This window comes from Hippopotamus amphibius, chromosome 17, assembly GCF_030028045.1.
Source record: "Hippopotamus amphibius kiboko isolate mHipAmp2 chromosome 17, mHipAmp2.hap2, whole genome shotgun sequence".
Taxonomy (NCBI): domain Eukaryota; kingdom Metazoa; phylum Chordata; class Mammalia; order Artiodactyla; family Hippopotamidae; genus Hippopotamus; species Hippopotamus amphibius.
This window is the reverse complement of record NC_080202.1, coordinates 33,890,528-33,903,369: the sequence shown is the minus strand read 5'-3', so window position 1 is coordinate 33,903,369 and position 12,842 is coordinate 33,890,528. Positions and strand designations below refer to the sequence as shown.

At 35.5% G+C, this 12,842-nt stretch overlaps 1 protein-coding gene across 1 annotated transcript in view; it reads right to left on the bottom strand.

Annotated features, from left to right (window-relative positions):
• CA10 (carbonic anhydrase 10) overlaps positions 1–12,842 on the bottom strand; it is a 702,035-nt gene that overhangs the window by 361,624 nt on the left and 327,569 nt on the right. Inside the window, exon 3 of the mRNA XM_057717015.1 lies at positions 9,725–9,867. Within this exon, the coding sequence (XP_057572998.1) occupies positions 9,725–9,867 (143 nt within the window). The remainder of the gene's footprint in view (positions 1–9,724; positions 9,868–12,842) is intronic.

Here is a 12,842-nt window from a genome sequence, read left to right as displayed (position 1 = left end):
ATAACCAACAAGGTCCTACTGTGAAGCACAGCAAGCTCTACCCAATATTCTCTAATAACCTATATGGGAAATGAATTTGAGAAAGAACGAGTATATGTATAATTGAATCACTTTGCTGTACACCTGACACTAACACAACATTTTAAATCAACTATACCTCAGTATAAAATAAAAATTAGTTTGGAAAAAAATAATGCCAATATGACGGTTTGACAGTTAATGATTTCATTGCTTCCATATTCCATAATTATGGCTAAATAGTTATTTAACTCAGTAACTCCCATTTAACTTCTGTATATCTATGTTTGCTTTAAAAATTTTTAATGACATTTATTGTTTTCTTTCTAATTTTACAAGCAATACATTTCATTGAAGACAAAAAGCATATATAAAAGCAAAAAGCAAAAATAAACTATTGCCTATGATACCCCCCCAGGGACAAATATCATTAGCATTTTGATGCATTTCCTCCTATTGTCTATATACCTTTTTTTTTTTTTTTTTTTGAATTGAGGTATAATAGACTTGTATTATGTCAGTTCCAGGTGTATTTATTTGATGTTTCAATAATATTAAAAAATAATCACCATGATATGTCTAGTTACCATCAGTCACCATACAAAGATATTAATATATAATTGAATATATTTTCCATGCTATACATTTCATTCTATGACTCATTTATTTTGTAATTAGAATTTTGTAACTTGAATCTCCCTCACCTATTTCATTCTCTGGTAACTGTCAATTTGTTCTCTGTATATATGTGTCTGGTCTTTTCTTTTTTATGCTTGTTCATTTCTTTTGATTTTTAGATTCCACATATAAGTGGAATCATATGGTATTTATCTTCCTCTGTCTGATTTATTTCACTTAGCATAATACTGTCTAGGTCCACCAATGTTGTCACAGATTGCCTTCTTTTTTTATGACATTCCATTGTACATACATACCTTATATTCTTTATCTATCTATGGATAAACATTTAGGTTGCTTCAATATCTTGATTATTGTAAATAATGCTGCATTAAACAAAGATGTACATTTATCTTTTCAAATTAGTATTTTGGTTTTCTTTGGAAAAATGCCTACAATTGGAATTGTGGTTTTAATTTGCATTTCCTTGATGATTAGTGCTGTTGAGCATCTTTTCATGTATCTGTTGGCCATCTGTATGTCTTCTTGAGAAATATGTCTATTCATGTCCTCTACCCATTATTTTTTTAAATTTGATTGTTTTTTTATATTGAGTTCTATAAACACTTTTTATATTATGAATATTAACCCTTATCAGATATAGTGTATACAAACATCTTCTCCCATTCAGCATGTGGTCTTTTGTTGATAGTTTTCTTCTCCATGCAAAAGATTTTTAGTTTCACACAGTCCCATTTGTTTATTTTTGCTTTTGTTTTCATTGCCTAATGAGACATATCCAAAAAAAATATTGCTAAGGCTAATGTCAAAGAGTATATCACCTATGTTTTCTTCTAGGAGTTTTATGCTTTCTGATCTTATACTTAGGTCTTTAATCTATTTTGAGTTTATTTTTGTATTTAGTGTAAGAAAGCAGTTTATTTTGATTCTTTTGTATGGAGCTGTCCAGTTTTCTCAACATCATTTATTGAAGAGGCTGTCTTTACTCCATAGTGTATTCTTTTCTCCTTTGTCAGAGATTAATTGATCATAGGTGTGTGGGTTTATTTCTGTGTTATCTATTCTGTCCCATTGATTGATGTGTCTGTTTTTGTGCCAGTACCATACTGTTCTGATTACTGTAGCTTTGTAGAATGGGTGGAAATCAGGGAGTGTGAAACCTCTTGCTTTTTTCTTCTTTCTCAAGATTGCTTTGGCTATTTGAGGTCTTTTGTGTTTCCATAGAAATTTTAGAATTATTTGTTCTGGTTCTGTGAAAAAATCCCATTGGTATTTTGATGGGGATTGCATTGAATCTGTAAATTGCTTAGGTAGTATAGTCATTATAATGATATTAATTCTGTCATCCATGAATATGATATATCTTTCCATTTGTTTGTGTCATCTTCAAATAATGTCTTACAGTGTTCTGAGTGCAGGTCTTATACTTTCTTGGTAATATTTATTCTTAGGTATTTTATCTTTTCATGCAATTGTAAATGCAGTTGGTTTCTTAATATATCTTTCTGATACTTTGTTGTTAGTGTATAAAAACACAACAGATTTCTGTATATTGATCGTATATCTTACATCTTTACTGAATTCATTTGTTTGTTCTCATTTTTTGTTGGTGTCTTTAGGATTGTCTCTATATACTGTCACGTTATCTGCAAACAGTGACAGTTTCACTTCTTCCTTTCCAATTTGGATTCCTTATTTACATTTCTTGTCTGATTGTTGTGGCTAGAATTTCCAATACTGTGGTGAGAGAGGGCATCCTCATCTTGTTCCTGATCTTAGAGGAAATGCTTTCAGCTTTTCACCATTGAGAATGATGTTAGCTATGGTCTTGCTATATATGACCCTTATTATGTTGAGGTATATTTCCTCTATACTCACTTTGTTGAGAGTTTTTATCAAAAGTGTTGCTGAATTTTGTCAGAAGCTTTTCCTGCATCTATTAAGATGATCATGTGATTTTCTATTCTTCATTTTGTTAATGTGGTGTATCATGCTGATTAATTTGCAGATATTGGAATATCCTTGCATCCCTGGGACAGAGCCCACTTGATTATGGTGTGTGATCCTTTCAATATATTGTTGAATTTGGTTTGCTAATATTTTGTTGAGGAAGTTTCCATCTGTTTTCAACAATGATATTCAATTCTAATTTTCTTTTTTTGTGGTATTTTTGTCTGCTTTTTGTATCAAGAGTGATGTTGGCCTCATAGAGTGAGTTCAAAGGCTTTCCCTTCTCTTCAGTTATTTTTTAATAGTTTAAAAGACAGTTGTTAACTGTTCTTTAAATGTTCCATAGAATTCACCTATGAAGCCTTCTGGTCCTGGACTTTTGTTTGTTGGGAGTTGTTTGATTACTGATTCAATTTTAATACTGGTAATTGGTCTGTTCATATTTTCTACTTCTTCCTAATTCAGTCTGGGAGATTGCATGTTTCTAGGAATTTATCCATTTCTTCTAGGTTGTACATTTTATTGGCATATAATTGTTCATAATGTTTTCTTATGAGTCTTTGCATTTCTGTGGTGTCAGTGTAACTTCTCTTTTGCTCCAGATTTTATTGATTTGGCTTCTCTCTCTTTTTTTCTTGATGAGTTCTCCTAAAGTTTATCAGTTATGTTTATCTTTTCAAAGAACCAATTTTTAATTTCACTGCTTTTTTCTATTTTTTTTTTAAATTTCTTTTAAATTTATTTCTGCTCTGATCTTTATTTCTTTCCTTCTATGAACTTAAGATTTTTGGTTCCTTTTCTAGTTCCTTTAGGTGTAAAGATGGATTGTTTGAGATTTTTCTTGTTTCCTGAGGTAGGCCTGTATCACTAGAAGCTTCCCTCTTAGACCTGCTTTTGTTGCATCTCATCAATTTTGGACTATGTGCTTCCATTTTCATGTTTCTTCATGTAATTTTTAAATTTCCTCTTTGATTTCTTCAGTAACCCATTGGTTGTTTAGTACCACATTGTTTAGACTTCTCATGTTTGTAGGTTTTGCAGTTTTTTCCTTTTAGTTGATCTGTAGTCTCAAACTCTTTTGGTCAGAAATGATGCTTAATGTAAGTTCAAACTTAAATTTTTTGATATTTGTTTTGCAGCCTAGCATGTGATCAATCCTGGATAATGTTCCATATGCATTTGAAGAGAATGTGTATTATGCTACTTTTAGATGAAATATTCTGTATATAGCTTTTAATACTATTTTGTGTAATGCATTGTTTAAGTGTTACTAGTTTACCATCTGAATGATCTGTCCATTGATGTAAGTGGGGTGTTACAGTCCCCTACTATTATTGAGTTACTGTCAATTTCTCCATTTATGTCTGTTTATATTTGCTTTATGTATTGAGGTGTGCTCCTATGTTAGGAGCATATATATTCAAAATTGCTATATTTTCTTCATTGCTTTATCTCTTGATTATTATATAATGTCATTCTTGTTCTTCTTATAGTCTTCATTTTAAACTCTATTTTGTCTTATGTAAGTGTCTCCATGTCTGCTTTCTTTTCATTTCAATTCACATGGAATGCCTTTTTCCACCCCTCATTTTCAGTCTGTGTGTGTCTTTAAATCTGAGTTAGGTCTCTTGTATGCAGCATATATTTTTTTATTCATTTACCCACTATGTGTCTCCTGATTGGAATATTTGATGCATTTACCTTTAAAGTAATTATTGTTAAGTACACAATTATCACCATTTTGTTAATGGTTTTGGGATTTTCTCTTGTAGTTCTTTTTTGTTCTTTCTTCTTTTGATCTCTTCCCTTATGATTTGATGACTCTTTAGTGTTGTGTTTGGATTCCTTTATCTTTCTGTGTGCATGTGCAATCAATTTTTGCTTTGTGGTTAATGAGGTTTATATATAGCAATACATGATATATAGCAATACATGGTTATTTTAAGTTGATGATCTCTTAAGTTCAAATACATTTTAACAACCTTGCACTTTTACTCCCCCACCTCCATGTTTAATTTTTGTACCTCCTATTTTAAATCTTTCCAGTTTGTATATTCCTTAACTATTTTTTGTGGATATAAATAATTTTACTACTTTTGTCTTTTAACCTTCCTTAAGCTTTATAAGTGTTTGATCTGTTACTTTTACAGTATATTTGCCTTTACCAATGAGATTTTTCCTTATGCAATTTTCATGTTTTCAGTTGTGCCCTTTTCTTTTCCACTTAGAAGAGTCCCTTTAACATTTCTTGTAAAGCCAGTTAGTCATGCTGAACTTTTTTAGTTTTTTTGGTCTCTAAAACTCTTTATGTCTCTGTCAAATCTGAATGATAGCTTTGCTGGGTAGAGTAGGTTTTTTCCTTTCATCATTTTTAATATATTGTGTCACTCCCTTCTGAGCAAAGTTTCTGCTCAAAAGTCATCTGACAGACTTATGGGAGGTCCCTTGTATATAAATGGTTTCTTTCATATTGTTGCTTTTATTATTCTCTCTTTATCATTAATTTTTGCTGTTTTAATTACAGTGGCTTGGTGTGGCCCTCTTTAACTTTATCTTCTTTGGAACTCTCTGTGCTTCTTGGACCTGTGCTTCCTTTCCCAGTTTAGGGAATTTTTCAGCTAGTATGTCTTCAAATAAGTTCTCTGTCCCTTTCTTTCTCTATTCTCCTATGGGATGCCTATAATGTGACTATTAGTGTGCTTGATATTGTCTCAGAGGTCTCAAACTATCTTCATTTTATAAAATTCTTTTTTCTTTCTCTTTTTGGTTCAGTTAGGGTGATTTCCACTGCTCTTTTCCAGTTTGCTGATCCATTCCTCTGTATCATTTAATCTACTGTGATTCCTTCTAGTGTATTTTTAAATTTAAATTATTGATTCTTCAACTTTGTTTGGTTCTTCTTTATATTTTCTAATTCTGTTACGCTTTTCACTGTGTCCATCCATTCTTCTTCTGAGTTCACTGAGCATCTCGATCATTACCTTGAACTCTTTATTGGGTAGATTGCTTATCTCCATTTTGTTCAAAATTTTTCCTGAGGTTTAGTCTTATTCCTTCTTTGGTGCATATTTCTCTGTCTCCTCATTTTGCATATTCTCTGTACGTATTTCTAGAATTAGGTAGTTTGGTTACATTTCCTGATTTTTGGAAAAATGGACTCATATAGAAGATGTCCTTAGAGCCTACCAGCATACTCTCCTCTAGTCACCAGAGCTATATGCTCCAGGAGTGCCCCTATGTAGGCTGCATGGGCCTTTCTGTTGTGGCAGGGACAACTACTGTGGGAATGCTGGTAGGTAGCGCTGTGTTCTGCCTGGCTAGCCATCAGGCCCTGCCTTGTATGGTGGCTGCTGGCTCACAGGTGGGTTAAGCTAGTTCCCAGCACATCTGGCTGCATGGGCCTGGGGGTGGGGTCCCTTGGCTGATGCTGTCCTTCCGGTGGTTTAGGCCAGGTCCTAGGGCAGCTGGCTATAAAGTCTGGGAGGCCTTGTGTTGGTGCTGGCCCAGTGCTGTGCAGGGCCAGGTCCTGCTGCTGGTTGTGGGATCTGGGATGGCTTGGGGTTGGTGCTGGTCCACTGGTAGATGTGTAAGTCTCTGGCACTAATAGGATAGAAGGAAGACTCTAAAATGGTGCTTGCCAGCACCATTGTCCTTGAGATAGAACAAGTTCCTAGACACTGCCATCAGTGTCTGTATCTCCAAGGTGGGTCCCATTTCCCTTCTGCCTTTCTAGGAAGCTCTCCAAAATCTGCAAGTGGGTCTGATCTAGGATACTTTCAAATACTGATTCTGCCCTGGGTCCTTTAGCATGTGAGATTTTATGTGAACCCTTTAAGTTCTCTATTTCCTATAGTCCTCTAACAGTCCCATATACAAGCCTCACTGACCTTCAAAGCTAGAGATTCTAGTGGCTCATCTTCTTGGTGCAGGACCCCTTAGCTGGGGAGCCTAATATGGGGCTTGGCCTCCTTACTCCTTGGGGAGAATCTCTGCATTTACTATTGTCTTCCCATTTATGGGTTGCCTACAAAGGGGTGTGGGTCTTGACTATATGTCTATACCCCTCCTACTCATCTCATTGCTGTTCCTTCTTTATATCTTTAGTTGTAGAAAATCTTTCAGCTAGTCTTGAAGTTGTTCTTGTAGATAGTTGCTCTGTAAATAATTCTAATTTTGGTGTGCCCATGGGAAGAGGTAAGCTCAGGGTCTTCCTGATCCTTCATCTTGGCCACATTTCTCCCAAAGTAGGATATTTATTTCCATATGCAATGCAACCTACGTGTTTGAAAGTACACTTATTTTGGATTTTGTAAATGAGTCCTTTGTGTCAGATATGAATGAACAACTGGATAAAAAGTACTCTTCTTCAAGAAAAAAAACATATTGCTTAAAAATTACCATTGTAAATAAGCAACTTAAAAGGTAAAAGGAACCACATTGTTCGTAAAATAAATATCCTTTATGATTCTCATCTATTATTACCCTTTGTATTCTTGTGTTCACATTGAACTTCAGCCCTAGCTCATGCTAAAATAAACAAACAAAACCTGTAATTCATCATCTGAGCCCTATGCCAGGTCCAATATGTTCAAACAAACAGTAACACAGTCAGGTACTGCAGCAGAGCTGCTTCATGGGTTTATAAATATGGTACATTTAAGCATGAGCAAGAGTAATGCTCATGGATAAAAATATGAAATAAAACACATAATGACTGGGATGCATTTAACATGTTGATACCCAGCTGAACTCAGATTTCAAAATGTAGCAGCTTGCCAAAATTCTACAAAACCTCCTAATCTTGCAGGGAGGTTTTTAAACCTTTTGAGTTGGATACACATTTCTTCAAGCAAAAACTAAATTCAGAAACAGTGATTTGAATCTTTATTTCCAAAATAAATCTCCAATTCATTCAACACCATCTTCTAAAAGATTGCACACATGATTTAAGTATTGTCTATCGAGTTTAGGCATTTCATTACTAGTTAGTTTATGCAATTACCATCTATATTTTATTTTCCACCTTTCACAGATGCAAAGGAAACCATCATACAGCTCTCAGCTCTTCAAACAGCTGACAACACAAATCATGCCAGATATAAATATTTATACTATGAAAAGTAAATGTTTCCAAAATTCCAAACTCCAATGCATTTGAAAATTGATTTGGATCAGGTACACTTTACTAAACTGAAAATATTTTTTTTTAAATCACATAACAACAAAAAACACCAAAAAAGAACATAACTTATGAATGATTTTTAACTCTAGCTCTCTCTCATTCTCTTTTTTCCCAATAAATTTTAGAGGAAACTGTCTTGAATTCATTTTTTAAAATTTCTTTCACATCAAGATTTTCCTCTAAGATGGTCTGATGGAAAATAAAACCTGTATATTCACAATTTATGTCAGCTTGCTACCTTTTCCATCCCACTCTTTATGTACACTTTACCTAATAATGCTTTAAATCCTTGTCATACTCTTATGAAAAAAATCCATTTTCTTAACATGGCCTCAGGTTCCCTCCTCTGCCTTCCTCTTCCATCCTTATCTTCTTACCAGCTCCTTTTAGGTCTCTGTGCTTCAGCCTTGCTGGCCATCTTTCAGGTAATTTCTGGAATTCAGGTACCAGCCCTCCTTCTGCTATGTGTGTGTGTGTGTGTGTGTGTGTGTGTGTTTACTTTTTTCATTTCTCACTTTGCATGGAATAGTTATTCCATCCATCACCTTCTCCAAGAAATAAAGAATGATTGAATACTCAAAACTGTAATTTGCCTTTTTTATATACTGATAAGTGAACCTATACATGCTCATGACTTGAATGATTCAACTTTTTAGAGAGAGGTATATGTAGAACCCAAGTCAAATTCCTTTAGGGTTTGTAAAAATAAAGCTTCACTTGGAACAGTAATTAAAGTAATTTTTTGTAGAATCAGAACAATAAATTACATGAACTTTTATATGACCTTTTTACAAAAATGCTTCCCAAATCATATTTAAAACAGCACACAAACACTACTTAGCTAAATAGTCTCGATCACATTCAAGAGCCTTTAAAACTTGCCTTGTGACCTGAGTCAAAGTCACTAACAAAATTTTGATGAGTCATTTGATTTTTCTGTGTGTGTGTGTGTGTGAAAATTATGTGACAAGAAAAAAATACAATATATCATAAGGCAAAAAGATTACTTACAAACTTGTGGTAATTAAGGTGAACAGACTGCATAAGGGGAGTGGAAAGCAGAGCCCAAGGAGCCCAAAGCCTGGAGAATCAGCCGTCAGCAGTAGCAAAATTTATCCGTAATTTTAACCCCAGTTTCTTGTACACAAATGATTTTCCATTCCTATTTAGTTCACAATAGCTAAATAACCTTCAAACACAATTTTTCATGTGTGTTTTTCCCACCTTCAACAATGTACTCAACAGTAACAGATAGCCAAATAGAAATAAACCAGAAAAAAAAAAAAAAAACCAAAACGCTAGATTTGAGTGATGAGAATACCCCATGCACATTATGCTCTTCCACAAATTAAGGAGGAGCTCATCATGGGGGAGGAGAGGGAAGGAGGGATGTTGGTGTGAGAACTGGGAAGCATAGTTTAGCATTTCTGTGCAGGAGCTAAGATTCTTAGCCAGCAAGCCATAGTAAGATTAATTATTGATTTTCTTATAGATCATCTGTGGTGATTTTGTTTGTTTTTCCTTCCAGGATGATAAATGTCTGATTTTACTTTTGTTAAAATATTTTTCCACTTTATTGAGGCTAAAAGAAGCCCCAGTAAAGAGGTTTTTGAGAGGGAGAATTTTCCCAGCATGATATGCAGGGGAGGCAACGCTGCTTTCTGACCTTCCTTCAAGAGCTACCAAGCAACAGGACCTCAGGTGACATCGAGGGAGTACAAAGAAGTAATTCGAAGCATGAGGGTTTGACTAGGTAGAGAGAAAAGGTACAGTTTAGACATAATTATATTTGTTGGCAACAGGCCTGGGGTTTGTGATATTACTTCTGGGCAGAAAGACAAACTCACCACAGAGATCAAGGATTGGAAGACTGGCTTTCAGAATCAGCATCTCCCCTATCCTCAACTTCACAACAGAAGCAACATGGCTGCTTACCTTCCTGCCCCCAGTGTTGATGCGAAGGGGCGTCAGAAAGGGGTCGAAGATCATGTGACTAGTCTCTATGTTAACTGGCGACTGCCGTTTCCCCACAGAGCAAAGATTCCAAGCTGAGTTCACCAGTCCCCAGAAAGAAGGAACTAGAAACAGAAAGAAATTGTAGAATCAGCATGGGTGGAAGGCTGGGGAAACCATGTAAAAAGAGCTATGGCACAAAAGTCATAAAATCCAAGAGAGCCATCTGATGTTCTCCACCCACAGAGATCCTTGGGTGTCCTTATGGCAGTTTCCTGGCCTGAATCTTGGTCAGTTTCTCTAAGTCTTACATTCATAATGTCTTAAGATCAAATTTTCTTATTTCAGACCCATTGATCCTGTGGCCTCTTTGATAGGTACAGTTAGCATTAACGCCTTAATAAGAAGATGGCATAGTCCAGCCACATCATCTTTCCATATTGGGGTGCACTAAATACTTAGTAACTCCTGAGTTGATGCTCTGCTTTTCTGATTGGCAGGAATGATATGGGAATCAACATCATTTTAGAAAGAAAGAATTATAAGCTTTTCAAAGAAAGTAGTATTCAACATATACAAGGTATTATTCTGTGGGTTGTCAAGACCAAACCGAGGGAGTGAATTATTTTATGACCCCCAATCAATGCCAGACAGGAGCTTGGCAACTTGACTTAATGTACCAGCAGCTAAAGAATGTGCTCATTGATAAGTAGAAAAAAGATAGCATTGAGTGCTGAGTGCAAATATCCAAAGGAAATCATCCACTTTTCAGTGTTGCATTAAAGAATCTATTCAAAATAAATTTCTGGGCAATTTCCAGTCCCATTTTCTTCTGTTTAAAAAAGTTAGCAGAGCAGTAGTTTAGCCAACCTACTAATTTTACATCAGTGAAAATCAGAGACTACATCTTCAACATTTTCCTGCCCCCTCAGTATCTTTATTGAGGCTTTGGATCCATGTGTCCTTTATACGCCTCTGAGATTATATGGTCATCATTCACTCATCCATCCACAGCATCCATCAGAGGTCCAGTGAACTCCTATTGCATGTCCAGCACTGGGTCAGGCTGAATTTCGGAGAAGGAAGTTACATGTAAGAACAGTTACCACACTGGGAGTGGGGTACAATATGAGGTTAAATCAAGTGTGTATAAAAATCTAGATGAGGGTCACCAAAGCCTGCAGCAGGTGGAAGTGGAAACAGGGAGTGATTCCTAGAGAAGATGAGCCTAACAATAAAGTCACAACCCTCTCAAATGTACTTGTCCTCTCAGTAACTCAAATTTAATACAGACTTTAATTTACAGCAGCCATTATTCCTTCCCATAGCATGGATGGAGAAAACTGAGGCAAGAGAGGAGTATGGCAAATACTTGCCAAAGATATTATGCAAGAGAGAAGTATTGGGCTGGATGGTATGTCTAGTTTCATCTAAATTCAGAATTCTATAACTCTTTTAATTGTTACAGGCAATTATTGAGCAGAAGTGGGAGAAGAGATTAAAACAAGTTCCTTAGAGTCTTAGAAGAATGTTTCAACACCAAAATAAGGTTGGCTTCATTGTGAAATATGGCAAATAACCTAATTTGGTTTAACCCATGGCAGTAAGCCTCTGGTGACTCCATACCTTTTAATTTAAAAAGTTTGAATTAATTTTCCAGCTATAATGGATTTTCAAAATGGCAGCAATGTTCAGGTTTACAGAGGGAGAAAGAGAAGGAGGAGGAGGGAAAGGAGAAGTGGATTGAAGAAAATGTACATGTGCTTCCTTGGCATTTTCATTTCTGATCATTATTTAAGCTATTTTATCGTTCACTGCAAGTCACTTTATCTTTAGGAGGTACCATGTCCTAGCAAAATTATAATATTTAAAGAAGCTCTTGCATTAAAACTGTATTTTAAAAAATATAAACTTCTATCATCTCTGAAATGCCCTTTTAAAATCACTGACAATTTTATACTTATTCCTCAATCATTTCAAGTTTATTATAAAAAATAAAGTTGCCATCAGTGCATGTTCCTGTCGTTGTCAGTGATGCACATAAACATGGCAGATGTGAGGATGCCAAGGGATACAGTCATGGCACTGCCACAAATTAGCTGTATGACCTTAGATAGTCATTTATTTCTTGGGTCTTAGTTAGTCTCTATGGCCTCTGGCATAGGCTGAATAATGGTCCCCTCCAAAGATGTCCACATCTTAACCCCAGAACCTGTGAATGTGTTACCTTACATTGTAAAATGTACTGGGCAGAAATTACTAAATTAAGGATCTTGAGATGAGTAGATTATCCTGGATTATCTGGGCTCACTGTAATTACAATGGTCTTTTTTATGAGAGAGGTGTAAAAGGGTCACAGATATAGAGAAAAGATTTAACGGTGGAAACAGAGGTCAGAGAGGACAGAAGATACTGGTTTTGAAGATGGAGGAAGAGGACATGAGCCAAGGAATGCAGGTGGCCTCCACAAACTGGAAAGCAACAGATTCTTCCCCTAGGGCCTCCAAAAGTAACACCAGCCTGCTGACACTGATTTTAACCCCATGAAACTCATTTCAGACTTCTCACCTCCAGAACTCTAATACATTTGTGTTGTTTTAACTCACTAAGTTGTTAATATTTGTCAGAGCCACAATAGGAAACTCATACAACCCCTTTTATCTCTAAAACTCTGTGAGACAAGAATGTCTTTGACAATCAGGACACCTATGATGTCCTGGGGAGCCTTCCCTGGAAGGCAGATGCATGATAAACATAGTAACAGCTGGTACATATTGCATTTCATATTCTCCCTTGAAAATTATTAACAAAAATAGTCAAACCCTATAAATGGATTGCAAGACTGCTATTATATGGCAAAATGGGTAGGCAGATGCTGCTGTGCTTTACTAATAAACTTCACACCCCCAAAGTATCCCCATAAAAACACAAACAGAAAAAATTTTATGGGAACATCTGATTTGCTTTTATTGGACATGGCATTCTTTATGACAAATAGCTTCGAGGTTTTATACACCCACTTCACTATCAAGGCCTGTGTGTCTGGTTCTAACCACCTACTTAGACAATTGAGGAATAACTGAGAAACACTCTTCCTTGC